The sequence below is a fragment of the Mastigoproctus giganteus genome, chromosome 9 (assembly GCF_048544385.1).
Source record: "Mastigoproctus giganteus isolate SK-2022 chromosome 9, ASM4854438v1, whole genome shotgun sequence".
Classification (NCBI taxonomy): domain Eukaryota; kingdom Metazoa; phylum Arthropoda; class Arachnida; order Uropygi; family Thelyphonidae; genus Mastigoproctus; species Mastigoproctus giganteus.
Genome location: NC_143583.1, coordinates 30,699,238 through 30,714,552, shown reverse-complemented (window position 1 = coordinate 30,714,552; position 15,315 = coordinate 30,699,238). Strand labels below are relative to the sequence as shown.

The 15,315-nt window shown below is 35.5% G+C and overlaps 1 protein-coding gene across 5 annotated transcripts in view; it reads right to left on the bottom strand.

Annotated features, from left to right (window-relative positions):
- LOC150080131 (uncharacterized) overlaps nt 1-15,315 on the bottom strand; it is a 660,399-nt gene that overhangs the window by 434,995 nt on the left and 210,089 nt on the right. For 4 of the 5 annotated variants that reach the window (XM_090382143.1, XM_090382148.1, XM_090382145.1 and 1 more), the window contains exons 9-10: nt 7,983-8,195; nt 5,197-5,352 (exon numbers count right to left, since the gene is read on the bottom strand). In XM_090382143.1, the coding sequence (XP_090238269.1) occupies nt 5,197-5,352; nt 7,983-8,195 (369 nt within the window). The remainder of the gene's footprint in view (nt 1-5,196; nt 5,353-7,982; nt 8,196-15,315) is intronic. The other variant, XM_090382147.1, reaches the window with a different exon arrangement.

Below are 15,315 nucleotides of genomic sequence, written 5' to 3'. Positions count from 1 at the left end.
CGGACTCGTAAGTATTGATTAGCTTCGAAATCTCGCTATCTCAATTTAGAATAAACTAAGGATCCTGACTAGGTCTATAATCTACTTATAGAAGATAATTTGATATAACAATTGGTTAATAAATCGACTAAATTTGGTTAAAAGACCTCTCGTTCAATTTGTGACACGTGGATTTGATACCGTTACCGATACTAAGTAATATCTACGAAATCTCTGTCTAAGTTAAACTTTAAACTAAGTATCGTAACTAGGAATATAAAGCTACTCTAGAAAATAAGTTAATATGACAATTTAAACTAATAAAGCAGAAAATAAATCAGGAAAAACTTCTCTGTTTGAAGAGCTTTAAGGAGCAATGTCTGCACAGGCTAATCTCGCACCCAGACTCCGTTGCCCGCACTTCGCCCCATATATATATATATATATATATATAGGGTGTCTCAAAAATATTGGTACAAATGTTTAGGGGAGGTAGGTAACATCTAAAGGAATGCGAATCGCATAGGAACCCATAACCAGAAACGTCATGGGAAAGTAGTAGCAGAGGCACAAGAAGCAGAAATGACACAAGACAGTAATTAGTGGCAAACATTTATTTGACATAATATTAACAATGGAGTACGAGATGGATGCGTTTCATGATGTTACAACAGATGTTCCAAGGTTCCACCATGAGAGGCGATGCATGCGTGATACCGACGCAGCATGGATTGGCGGACACGGTCGAACACACCTGGAGTTTCTTTGACAGTAGCAGCAGCGCAGACGAGTCTCGCCACGAGATCCATTTCTGCCTCCACAGGCGATTCATACATGATAGATTTGAGGCCCCCCCCCCCACAGAAAGAAATCAAGGCTCGATAAATCAGGTGAACATGGGGGCCAGGCCAGGCAACGGGCCCACCACGGCCAATCCATCGACGCCCAAAACGCCTGTTCAAATGGTCATGAACACACCTTCCATAATGGGCAGGCCCCCCATCATGTTGAAACCAAATGTTGCGTCTCACATTTGCTGGAACATCGTCAAGTAACCCTGGCAGAACTTGTTCAAGAAAGATCCGATATTTAGCAGAGTTCATGCGGGATGGTAACAGGTATGGGCCGACTAAGCAGTCACCGACCATACCTGCCCACACATTTATTGCGAAGCGATGTTGTGCCGCATGGGGGCGCACACCGTCTGGGTTGTCGTGAGCCCACATATGAGCATTGTGCTGATTGAATAAGCCTCATCCGTGAACAAAACATTGAAATTTTCCCTCTCGCAAACTGATGAACAGCGCCGTGTACTGACTTATGGTGACGTTTCCGGTTCCTATGCGATTCACATTCCTTTAGATGTTACCTACCTCCCCTAAACGTTTGTACCAATATTTTTGAGACACCCTGTGTATATATATATATTTATTTTATTTTTTTTTTAAGAACAACTAAACTCTACACTATCAAAAAATAAAAAGTTAGCATTACCAACTTTAATTAATTAATTATTTTTTTTTTTTTACATTCTCTTGTATGGCCACTTTTTTTTTAAGAAAAAGAAGTGGCCATAGAGAACATTTAAAAAAAATTATTTTCCTAGATGCTAACTTGAGTGACGAAAAGTTTCTCCTATGATTCTTTATAATGACCTTAATAACATATATTGTACTTGCGGGAAGATGTTCACTAAAAAAACATGTAGCTTTATCTTTTATATTCTTAACTGATATTTTTTATGCATTTTAAACTTTCTTTTTGATAGCATAATTAACAATATATCATATAACAGTTTCTCCTTTCTCTTTTTCATTTTGTTTTGTTTCTAGCACCTCAGCGATCACTCAGGTATTGAATCTTGCATTCGCGTGAAAACATATAGGTGGTCAATTAGAGTAACAATCAGGAAGAAAAATGTAAACTTAAAAGTTAAATATAAAACACATTTTTACTAAACCAAGCTACTACATTTTAGAAGCGAACAATAAAAATATTTTATAACATTTCAAAATGTTTTCATTATAACTACAATACTTTTAACGATAATGTCTTTTCGGCCTTTGCCAGGACTTTGTTTATAAAGAATCTTTATAATGTATTAACATCCTACAATATGACAACCTGTTTTAACACCAGTCGCTCATACGGTAGTAGGTGTCTCAATTAGCAAATCTCTCACATCTCTAAATAGGCCTACGAGGCTGGGAAAACTCATATTAAATAATTAAACTTCACACCAACCAGTACGGAAAATATTTTAATACTGTAACTAAAAACACTGTATTTACAATAAAATGATTAAAACTAGTTTAAAATATTTAAAATATATAAATGAAAACAATTAAAATACGACTTAAAACAGATATTAAAGAATATTAAAAATTAAAATATACTGTAACAACTGTAGCTTTCGGAGACGGTAGTTTCCTTTCTCAACAGCATACATTTTGCTGTATGCCACATCCTTAAATAGCAGGTCCACGGCATTCGTCACATGGTTCCCAGGAATGTGATTGGTATTTCCCATTTGCAGCACACCGGAACCGGAAATGGCTCGGGAGCGCGCTACCCGAAACCGTTCATCGGGTCCCAAGACAACCGTTTCAAAGAGAGGGTGTAAACGTACACCCTTATCTCTATTAATGGTATTACTGGCTGCCCCAATGCGTAAACTCTCAAGCCATTTACAGTTCCAGAAAGACTGCAAATTACGGGAAGTCTGCTGTGGCAGAGCATTTCTTGGAGAAGCAACATCAGATCTCCCCAGAGGATGCTGTCATCACTGATCATGCACAGGGGTTCTGGAACTGTAAATGGCTTGAGAGCGTACGCATTGGGGCAGCCAGTAATACCATTAATAGAGATAAGGGTGTACGTTTACCTCCTCTCTTTGAAACGGTTGTCTTGGGACCCGATGGACAGTTTCGGGTAGCACGCTCCCAAGACATTTCCAGTTCTGGTGCACAAATGGGAAATACCAATCACATTCCTGGGGAACCATGTGGCGAATGCCGTGGACCTGCTATTTAAGGATGTGGCATACAGTAAAATGTACGCTGTTGAGAAAGGAGACTACCGTCTCCGAAAGCTACAGTTGTTACGGTATATTTTAATTTTTAATATTCTTTAATATCTGTTTTCAGTTATATTTTAATTGTTTTTATTTATATATTTTAAATATTTTAAACTAGTTTTAATCATTTTATTGTAAATACAGTGTTTTTAGTTACAGTATTAAAATATTTTCAAGTACTGGTTGGTGTGAAGTTTAATTATTTAATATAAATCTCTCACAACCTATGAATAATGATGCAATTCTACCTGAGCTGCTATGTGGTATAAAGAAATTAAAAGTTTGATTATTTTAATGTAGCAAAATCTATATGCCAAAGGCATAAAGCTATATGATGTATATTAGTAACTTTGTAACTATCTTATCTTTCTATGTATGAGGGTGACCTGTACACTCTCACTCTCTCTCTATCTCTCTCTTTAACAAAAGGGATGTGTATCAGAAGAACAAAACCTTTTTGTGGAAGATAGGGGAACACTGCTCTCACTCCTTGACATGCAAAGGCAGCAATGCCCTCTTCACATGCATATTAAAAGCAGTACAACATGATATAAAACTGTCACTCTGAGTTTGTAGAACAGTACTGTATCATCAACTTTCTGCTAGAGGAGAAAGTGTAACCACCTGAAATTCTCCACAGGTTAATTGTACAATATGGGGAAAAGACAGACCTTATCACATGCAAGTGTTTATGTTTAGTGCAACAATAAATTTTTCCAAAGGCTGTGAAAAAGGTGCTAACCTACTGCATGCTCATTCGCAGCCAACAACAAATCTGGAAAAAACAATTCAGTACATGTTGTTGATTCATAAATGTGCACAAGTGTTAGAAGCACAGAGGAAATTATTCATGGACACTGTCAAAAAAAAGCATTGATGCAGCATATCCCAATGCTGACATTCAACCAGAAATCCAGTATTAAATGAAACCACAAAGGATCTCCACCACTGAAAAAATCAACAAGAAACAGCTGTCAAGATTATGGAAAGTGTTTTTTGGGATTCATTTGATTCTTGTCAATTGTCTGTCACCTAATTTCCTTTTCAATTATGTGTCTCCATTTTCTGAGATTGCAAGTTGCAAAAACAAAAAAAAAAAAAAGTCTGAGAAGGCATTAAAGGGATTCAATTCTGATGCACGACAACACATATTCACATACAGCAAATTTGACAATAACATTATCAATAGGAATCACAAACAAACCATCCTCTGACAGAAATTCAAGTTACAATGAACCTAGGTGCGGTGCCTTTAACTGGCCATGCAATTAGCTCTTCTTTCTATACTATGGCATCAGTGCATTGCCAATGATCATGGCAAAAAAGTGTCAATGTAGAGGGCAATATTTTTACAAAGGGCTGATAAGTTTGGCTATTCTGATATGTATGTGTTTTATTATAAAAAAAATTAAAAGTACAAACTTAAATTGTACTTCCATTTTCTGGTCAGCTGGTTTTCAACTGCCATGATTAAATGCTATAGCCTGAATTCAAATAACAAAAAAAAAATTAAAACAAATAAAATAAAATAAAAATAGCCTTTCCTTCCAGGGATATTACCTGTTTAAAAGGTGTGCTTCTCTACATTTAAAGTATAGTTGTTGTTGTTGTTATTTGGTTTTTAGGAGCATTAGCAGCTAAGGCCATATTGCTCCGGTGTGGTGGTCATTCCCTGACCTTTCCGCATCCTCCGTATTTGGTGGTGACAGGCTCGAACCCCGGTCTAATCAAGAAGCGTGTGCTACGCACTGCTGCTCCTTCCCACCTGGCTACGGAGGTGCCTAAAGTATAGTGATTTGCAACTAAGGAAATTTGTTATATCTTGAGTATTAAGATCATAAAATTCACTTAGAGCAATTTAAAATTAGCTGTCAAAATACACAGAAGGACAAGGGTGTTAAGGACAAATCAAAAAACAAAAAAAAAAAAAAAAAAAAAAGGTCTGAGGAAGCATTAAAGGGATTCAATTCTGCTGCACAACAACACAAAATATATTCACATACAGCAAATTTTAAGAAATCTACAATTATCGAATTAAAGTTTTAGTGTAATGAAATTAATTTCTAACATCATAAGAAGATATTAATTTGATTATGATGTTATTAATTATTAACATCATAAGAAAGTAATTATAATTTTACCTGGATTTCCATGATCTTTTATTCCAATTTTATTAACATACAAATAAGTAGCAGGTAAACTAGCCCAAGCACGGGTTAGCACAGGCTTATCAAATATAAGCTGAATCCTATGACGAATACACTCCTTTTCATAGAACTGACCACAATCTTCACACCCTAAAGTACAAATAAAAATAAAGATTTTCTTACATCACTTGAGTATTCTGTAGAGTGGGAATGAATAATACTTTAAAATTTAGCAGAAGAATCATTAACCCAACGATGCTGGCACCTGCACAACCCATAATGCAATTATGAGTTGTGCACGTTTAATTGGCAAATTTTATTATTTGCCAATTAAAAATTAAGGGTGTTACTCTGTCCAGTCTCCCTAAATATATACATAGCCTTACTGAAGTAATTTTGGAAGTGATATCTCATTTCATGTAATAATACGTAAAAATGTCTGGCAGGCCAGATGCTATTCATTGCAGTACTATTTTTGTATTTAGCTTTGCATACATGAGGCTGGTTTATACAAAGTGAGATGTCTGATAAATCAGGCTTGTGCCTAGGCTGTCAGACACCCTAACACCCCCAGCAAAATAGCTATTTACTGTGTTAGTCACTGCCACAATTTTCACTTTTGGTAATCAACTTTCAGCAGTACACACACACACACACACACACACACACACACACACACACACACACACACACACACACACACACACACTTGTCATGTGCAGATCCTGAGGAGTTACGTAAAACTTGTCTATAAATCTTCCACTACTTGCTGCTATCTCTTATCCATTCCAGTTAAAATAGTAGATACAGTTTTAATAGTCACCGCACAAAAACAGGTTTGAATTTTGGAGTCAATTGTCATCCTTGATTTTATCATTTTAGTCTGAAATTGAAGAAATTTTCTGAAATTCACATCTAGAAGTTGATGAAACTGAATAAAGTAATAAATAAATAGACACAGAGGAATATTAATGCATAAAAAAAAAGTAACTGATTTTTTTTTTTTAACAATTTCTATGATTTTTTTCTTTTAAATTCTGATTTGATTTTTCATCATAATTTCACTCTAATACTGAACAATCAAATCAAAATAAGAACAAATTAATATCTTAAACATTCATGGAAAGTTTTCAGTTTATTCAAAATTTAACAATTCCACTAAAAAAAAAAAACCCCATGATAAATATAAAGCCTACTGCAAGTGTAAAACTCAACCAGCATAGATTCTGTGAACTCACTGGTAAAATGATTAATGATAATCTTACAAATCACCTTGAAAGCTTCTACAGATCTATCATTTAGATAAAATAATTTTAAGTTACTTCAATTTTACTCACTAGGAGCAACTTCATATTATGATAATATTAATCTATTTTTTATTCTCTCCCTTTTTAAGGTTCAGTTCTTGTTTTCTTCATTTCTGTCAATTTTATCAAACTAATCATTATTTAAAAAAGCATCACTTTAATTATCTTTACAAAATTTATTTTGTGCAAACACAGTGATTCCGACATAAAATAAAGAGGATCTCAATTATCCAAGCTTCTATTATAACTGCGATCTCTTAATAAAGCTGGCCAGAAAAATCCAAAAATAATTAAAACTAAAAAAAATAATAATAATAAATAAATAAATATATATATATTATAATTAGTAATAATAATAGGCTGTAGTGATAAAATGGAATGTCTATAAAAAAACGAAAATATAATAATAATAATAAATAATAATGGTTTATCTGGTTTATCAGTCTCATTCATGGATGAGCCTGATAAACTAAATATTATCCAAAGTGAGGTCTTACTGTATGCGTAATACAGTAAAAAGGTCTTAAAAAACGCACACACACATACATATATACATTTTTTTTTTCCAACAGACGTATTAATGTTACCTCACATATATATATTAATAACAAATAATAATGTTCAGAAGTTGAAACAATACATAAAAATGATCTGAATGCAAAAGATTTCATGTCAGTCAATAGGGTCAGTCTTGAACCTGTTTATCTGAGCATAAGAACCAACCAGTCATGTCATTCTTAACTAGAACTCCAACTGATAAATATTAACTGCAACACTAAAATAGCGGACACAGAGCAAGATTAATGTGTTTTTTTTTTTTGTCAAAAGCTGATCCAACACATGAAATATTATACACCAGCTGCTATAGTTCTACTACTCTCATACCTAATTATAAATATGCTAGAAGTTATGCTATGAAATTACCATTTTTATATGTTCAAAACTTTTTTTGGATGTCTAACAGCTGGGTGTTTTGCCCATAAAAGATTTAAACAAAGTAAATTTACCAACCGAGTTTATAATTTTGTTTTTTAAGAAGTGTTAATCAATGCCAAAAGAAAGAGTGAGATTTAAACTATTATTTTAGTGTATATAATGCATACTGTATATACTATACTATATGTAAATACATACTGTGCATGTTAAATACTGTATATTGTACAGTATATATACAGTATCAGGCATGAAATTAATATTTTATATATACAGCTGTATTTTTATTAATAAAGACTTTTTAAAATTACTTTGACATATGTATTATGTAACATTGTGATTATGTAATAACAAATACTGTATAATAAATAAATCCCAAACCTCTATAAAAAAAAAAAAAAAAAAAAGATAATGGATTTCTTATCACGTGAGGTTTATCTATTTACATAGTCTCATTCACTTTGGAAAATCGAGGTCCTACTGTACACGTAATATAAAGGTCTTAAAAATTTGCACTCACTTAGGGTGAATGGTACTCACAGTGTCGACTGCTGCGCAAATCCCTACGAGGTCGTGAATGTTCAGCTAAGTTAGCATGAGGTGAACCACACATTCCATTAGTTCCTGATGATAAAGGTGAGTGATCAGCTAATCCTAAAGGACTGCGTGTTGAGTCTGGATGAGTGGCACTACTTACAGTAGTACAGCCATGTAAATCTTCTAAGGTATGATCTCCACCGTCAGTCCCTGTAACTAATGCAAAATTTCTTCAGAACAACTATTTATCTGAGAGATCTCAATCATAAGTTTGAAACAAATAGGGGGGAAAAATTTCTACCAGGGAAAAAAATTTTATATAATATATTCAATGTACACAAATTTAGAAGATTTGTGTTAGAGCATCAATAACAAAGACAGCAACATACTGTATATATCAATATAAAAATTAATTTCTAACTAGCCAAAGACTAATGACTGTGATGAGTATACCAAACAACTATACAGAGAAATAGAGTGGGCCAGCAAATCAGAATGTATCATAATGGAGGATTTTAACTTTCCTAATGTTGACTGGAATTTTCGGTTAGTCACTCACACACCAGCAAGGCTTCTATGGATTTCTCGGGTGATTGTTTTGTACAGCAACATGTTAGGCAGCAAGAGGAAACAATACCCTTGATCTCATTATTGGCAGTGATTCTTCATGCATTAAGAATCTGAAGGCAAAAGACCCACAGGGTGGCAGCAATCACAGTGTACTAATGTGCAATTTAATTAAAGATATAATTACTGTCAAGGGGAAAGCTTCTACTTTCATAAGGACGACTGCAGTGGTCTCAGACAGTTTTTAAATTCTGTGCAGTGGGACCAACTGATGGTGTTACCAACAGCAAATTCTAAATGGGAAGTATTCAGGTAAGTAATTAAAGCTACTAGGCCTTTCAAAGCAACAAAAAAAATAATGTTCATGGCTTAGACCTAAATGAATGTCAAATGAGCTCAGACACATGGCAGAAAAAAAAAAGTGAATGGGATACACATAAATAATTAGGTAATGCAGAAGAGTACGGTAGATATAAATTAGTATGTAATCAAGTCACAAAAAAGTTTAGACAAGTTATGGCAGATTATGAGAAGTCTCTGGCAATGAATGCCAAGAAAATCGGCAAAGACTTCTATGCTTATATCAACAGAAGAACAAAGGGGTTGAATTACATTGGGCCACTTGATGTCAACAGGTTAACTCAGTGGTTTTCAACTGGGGTGCTGTGGCACACTAGGGTGCCACAACAATATTCTTGGGGTGCCGTGTAATTTTGGTTTAAGTTACTTAAAGTTATTATTATTATACAGGCATACCTCGGTTAACGTTACCTCTGATAACGAAGCTTCGATATAACGAAGTCGGCAATTTCAAGCCCCATTTAACATAAAAAAAAATATTCCAGTTTAATCACCTGAAATCTAAACAAACTGAAGAAATTACGGAAACCTTTGGGGCTTCTCGTGGTTGGTTCGAGAAATTTAAAAAAACGGGCCAGGATTCATAGTGTAAAATTAACAGGAGAAGCTGCAAATAAGTTTCCAGAAAAACTAAAGGAAATAATTGAACGTGAAAATTTTCCAAATTTGGTGTTCAATGTTGACGAAAGCGGTTTGTTCTGGAAACGGCTACCAACAAAAAGCTTCATTTCTATTGAAGAAAAATCAGCTGCTGGGTTCAAAGCAGCCAAAGACCGTTTAACGTTACTCTTTGGATCAAATGCCTCTGGCAATTATAAATTAAAATTGTTATTAGTTTACCATTCAGAAAATCCGAGGGCGTTAAAAGGTAACATAAAAATGAATTTACCTGTAATATGGAAAGCAAACAGAAAAGCGTGGGTTACCAAGGAGTTATTTACTGATTGGTTTGTTAACCACTTTTGTCCTGAAGTAAAACGGTATTGTCAAAAAAAAACAACTTTGAAGAAAAAGCTCTTTTGTTGCTAGACAATGCTCCGGGACATCCTACTGATCATAACACGTTGGACACATGCATTCCTGTCAAAGTTGTGTTTCTTCCAGCAAACACAACTTCCCTGATTCAACCATTGGATCAGGGAGTAATAGCATCATTTAAAGCTTATAATCTGCGTCGAACATAAAGAGGAAATGACAGTTAAAACTTTTTGGAAAAACTAAACCATTAAAAACGCAATTGAAAGCATTGATAGTTCTTGGAAAGAAGTCACTAAGAAATGCTTAAATGGAGTTTGGCGCAAAATATGGCCAGAAGTTGTACTAGAAGAAGAAAATAACATCCAAGAAATTAGAAATGAAGTTATCCAGATGGCTCAATCAATAGGTTTCAAAAATGTCGATGAAGAGGATGTTAGAAATTTATTGAATGCAGAAGATGGTTTTTCAGTGGAAGATTTAGAAAACCTTGTTAGCAACGAAGACAAAGATAATGAAGGCGAAGTTAAAGTTCCTACCGAAAAAGTGTTAACAACCAAAGATTTAAAAAGGTGCTTAAATGACATTGAAAACGTTTTAAATTTTTTTAGTGAAAATGATCCTGATTTAGGAAGAAGTGTTATTGTTACGATCAGTGTTAAATGCAATAACTCCGTATAGGCAATTGTTAAATGAAAGAGAAAAAAAGCATAAGCAATCAATTTTAAAATGTGATTTCACTTTGTATGTAAGTTGACTGTTTATTTAATAAAACTTTTCTTTGTTCGAAAAAAAAGCTTTTCATTTTCTTTACGTAGGAACGTATCCCTATTCTGGCCATAGTATTTTTACCTCTGAAAACGAAGTTTCGCTTAACGAAGTAATTTCGTGGAACGCATCCTATTCGTTATTCGAGGTATGCCTGTATATATATATTTTTTGAAATTTATATATTTATTTCATTATAAAATGGGTACAATATCCATTGTACTGTATCTTTTTAATTTTGTGGTGATCTATAATTGATCTTTATTTAGTACTTCCATATAAAGAATAAAATTATTATATAGGTATATAATAAAAGGTTGAAAACCACTGTGTTGGGTATTTCTTTTGGCCTAGGGGGTGCCATGAAAAAATTACTGGGACAGTAAGGGTGCCGTGAACCAAGAAAGTTTGGGAACCTCTGGGTTAACTGTTGATGACCCTGCTCAGTTTGATGACAAACTGAACAGGTATTTTGCATCTACATTCACAGATGAGGGATTCTTAAGGGAAGTGGATGCCAGAAGTTTATCAACCACCAATTGAGAGCTAAATGACTTTGTGATAGCATTAGCAGAGGCACATGAGGCAAGAAAACTAGCTTATATAGCATCAGCCAAAAAAAAAAAAAAAAAAACCTTCCCGTTTTACCATCCTTTCCTTTCCTTCTAAACGTTTATGTAGTCAGGCTTGAATTTATTTAAGCAGTCAAATTCCATGGTAGATGGAAGCTTATTCCAGCAATCAACCATCCGCTAGCTAAAGGCAAATTTCCACACATCTATTTTACAACTGTCTTTCCTCAATTTGAATTTATGACCACTCAGGTGCAGAATCTGGGCAAGAGGAAGAATCCTATGAGCACTGAGCATACTCAGAGGATGAGCATGCTCAATGAATGGTTTCAGCTTCAATGGTTTGAATGGTTTCAGCAAGAATGGTTTCACTGAGGTGTATAAGGCTTTGAATGGTTTCAGCTTGCTGAAACCATTCAAAGCCTTATACACATCAATCAGATCACTTAGCAAGTGCCTAGTTTCCAGACACTGCAATTTACAGAACTTAAGCCTTTCTTGGTATGAACAACCCTTTGTTCCCCTCACCAATCTTCTTGCCCTTCTCTGTATTCATTCTAGCAACTCTACATCCTTCGTAAAATAAGGCCTCCAGACCTGTACACAGTACTCAAGGTTGTGGCTTGACCATTCCCTTATATAGATGGATAATCACTGTTTGTTATTTGTTATTTGGTTTTTAGGAGCATTAGCATAGGCCATTAGCAAGGCCATATTGCTCCAGGATATGCGGTGGTTATTCCCTGACCTTTCCACATCCAGTGTATTTGGTGGCGACGGGCTCGAACCCCGGTCTAATCAAGAAGCGTGTGCTACGCACTGCTGCTCCTTCCCACCTGGCTACGCAGGCGCCGATGGATAATCACATCCTTATCATTGCTAGCAAAGTTTTTGTATATCATTGACAACACCACATGAGTTGCTCTTGCAGCCTGTCTGCACTGATCTGAAAAATTCATATCTGACTTCAAAATTACTCCCAGGTCTTTTTCATATTGGATATACTTAAGCGAATTTTTTTTTTTTTTTCAAATTTCAAAAAGGCCACCAGAATTTCTATAGTAATCAGAGTGACAGTTAGCAGAATCAAACACAGAAATATCTTTTTTATTTTTTATTTTTATTTTTTTTTTTTTGATAATGAGAAACCCAAACACAAGGTTTTAGAACCTATGGGACTTATTACCATATACGGATTTAAGGCTGCGAATATGGAAGATACTTGTTCACATTAGTATAGAAGGTACTTTTTCTCACACAGGCAGAAGTGAACATCTATAAAACAGAGAATGCAGAGACTTTGTAAGAGATGGGTCATCGGCATTTAGCTAGCTCAAACCATTAAAGGCCTTATACACCTCATTCAGATCACCTAGCAGTTGTCTAGTCTTCAGATGCTGCAATTTGCAGAACATAAACCTTTCTTGGTAACATCAACCCTTTGTTCCACTCACTAATCTCATCACACTTCTTTAAACTCATTCCGCCAGCTCTACATCTTTCCTAAAATCAGGCCTCCAGACCTGTATGCAGTACTCAACGTGTGGTCTGACAACAAGTTGAGATTGTGCAAGGCTCATGGGGTAGAATTTTTCTCAGTATGGTCTGTGCTTGTTAACAGGAGATACTGCTTCTACAGGGATGGGATACATTTAAATAGAAGGGGTGCAAGAGTGATTGTTGATGGTATTGAGGCACGGTTAGATGGGTTGGAAAACTGCTAGCTTCGGGGAGATTTACAGATGAAAAGATTAACAGTACTCCCAAGCAGAGGTGAAAGTGATTCTTGCTCTGCTTCTGATACAATGAGCAGCAGCCTGGAGGGCATACTGCGGGGCGTTTCAGGGATTGGTGGGAGTCATTAAGAAACAAATAAATAAATGTGCTGTGCTGTGTTAGGGTAACTAAGAGTAAGAACAGATGCATGTATACACCAATGCTAAGAGTATAATAAAATAAATTTGTTGAATTGGAAGTACAGGTCAAGACGTCAAAGGTGGATATTGTTTGGATATCAGAGAAGTGGTGTCACACAGATATAAGCTGTGCAGAATTGGAATTTGGGGAGTACATGGATATAGAAAGGATAGACAGGATAGGAAGGGAAGAGGGGTTATGCTGTTAGTCAAGAAACACAAAATGTAAGGAAGTGCATCCAGTTGACATAGAGGGACACTGCAAAGTTGAGTCAGTTTTGTTTAATATAAGCATTGGGAAAGAAAAAAATAAGAGTGGAGCATGTTATAGGCCCAATGACTCTAATCAGTAAGACGAAAATTTGTACAGAGAAATAGAGCGGGCCAGTAAATCAAAAAGTCTTATAATGGGGGATTTTAACTTCCCAGATATTGACTGGAACTTGTGAATTGGTCACTCACACATTAGCAAGACTACTGTGGATTTATTGGATGACTGTTTTCTGCAGCAGCATGTTCGAGACGCAACTAGAGAGAGTAAATCCTTCATCTGATTATTAGCAGTGAAAATTCGTGCATTAACAATTTGCAGATAAAGGAACCATTAAGAGGCAGTGATCACAGTGTACTGATGTGGGATTGACTTAAAGATGTAAGTACCATCAGGGGTAAAGGGAAGGGTTTTTGCTTTCATAAAGGTGACTACAGTGGTCTCAGAGATTTTTTAGGTTCTGTACAGTGGGACCAACTGATGATGTTGCCAACAGCAAATTCAAATGGGAAGCATTCAAGGGAGTAATTTTGTAAGCTACTAGGATTTTAATACCAACTAAGAAATAATATTCAAGGTTTCAACCCAAATGAATGCCATATGAACTAATGAGACTCGTTGCAGAGAAGCAAAATGAATGGGATGTTTATAAATTCTCTATAATCAGGTGACATAAAAGCCTATGGTAGATAAAAGCTAGTCTGTAATCAAGTCATAGAGGAAGTTAGGCAAGCTAAGGCAGATTACGAGAATTGTTGGGAAAGGATGCTAAGAAAAACAGCAAGGATTTCTTTACTTATATAAACTCTAGAAGGAAAGAGTTGAATCAGATTGTTCCCCTTGATACTGATTGTTTGACTGTTGATGATTCTGCTCAGATAGCTAACAAAATGAATGAGTATTTTGATATATATTCACAGGTGAGGAATTCTGTAGGGAAGTGGAGGACAAATGCTTATTAAACTCTAACAGGGAGTTTAATGATCTTGTAATAACTGGGAGCAAAGTAAAACAGAAATTGTTGAAGTTAAACATAAGAAAGGCACATGGGGGGGTGCATGCCATATTTATGAGAGCATCCTTGGACTCAGGGTAAGTACCCACAGAAAAGAGATGTGCAAATGTATCTTCAATTCACAAAGGGGGGATCAAAGGGTGAACGCGTAATTCCAGACATGTTAGTTTAACTTCGTTCTGGGGAAAGTAATGGAGTCACTGGTTAAAGATACATTGCAGGATTATCTCAAAAAGATGGCAGTAATAATTCAAAGACAACATGGGTATGTTAGGGGAAGTCTTGTCTGTCAAATTTGATTGGATACTATGATGTAGTTACAGAGGAACTGGATGCAAAAAATAATTTTGATATCATATACTTCGATTTCAGAAAGCTTTTGATACTTTGTGCATGGAAGACTAGCGTACAAATTGGAGCAGTATGGTATTAAGGGCAAGTTACTACAATGGATAAAAGGGTGGGTGGTTGAGAGGGTGGTTTTTTGGACTAATGTTATTAGTTGAGTACCCCAGGGTTCGGTGTTGGTCCCACTGTTGTTTTGTATATTTATCAATGATATTTATGAAGGTATATCAGGCTTAATGTCCAAGTGTGCATATGATACAAAGGTTTTCAGGGTTGTTAATGACACTAATGACAGTGTGCTTCTGCAACAGGAGCTAGAAAATTTCGGTAGATGGGGTGAAAAGTGGCAATTGAAGTTGGCAATTGAACATTGACAAATGCGAAGGAAATAACACCAGGAAAGGTCCCAACTGTGTGGTACTACACTTAGGGTGGCAGAAAATGAAAAAGACCTGGGAGTAATTGTGCAGTCAGATACGAAGTTTTCTGAACAGTGCAAACAGGCGGCCATGGCATGTCATGGGTTACTGTCAATGGATGAAGT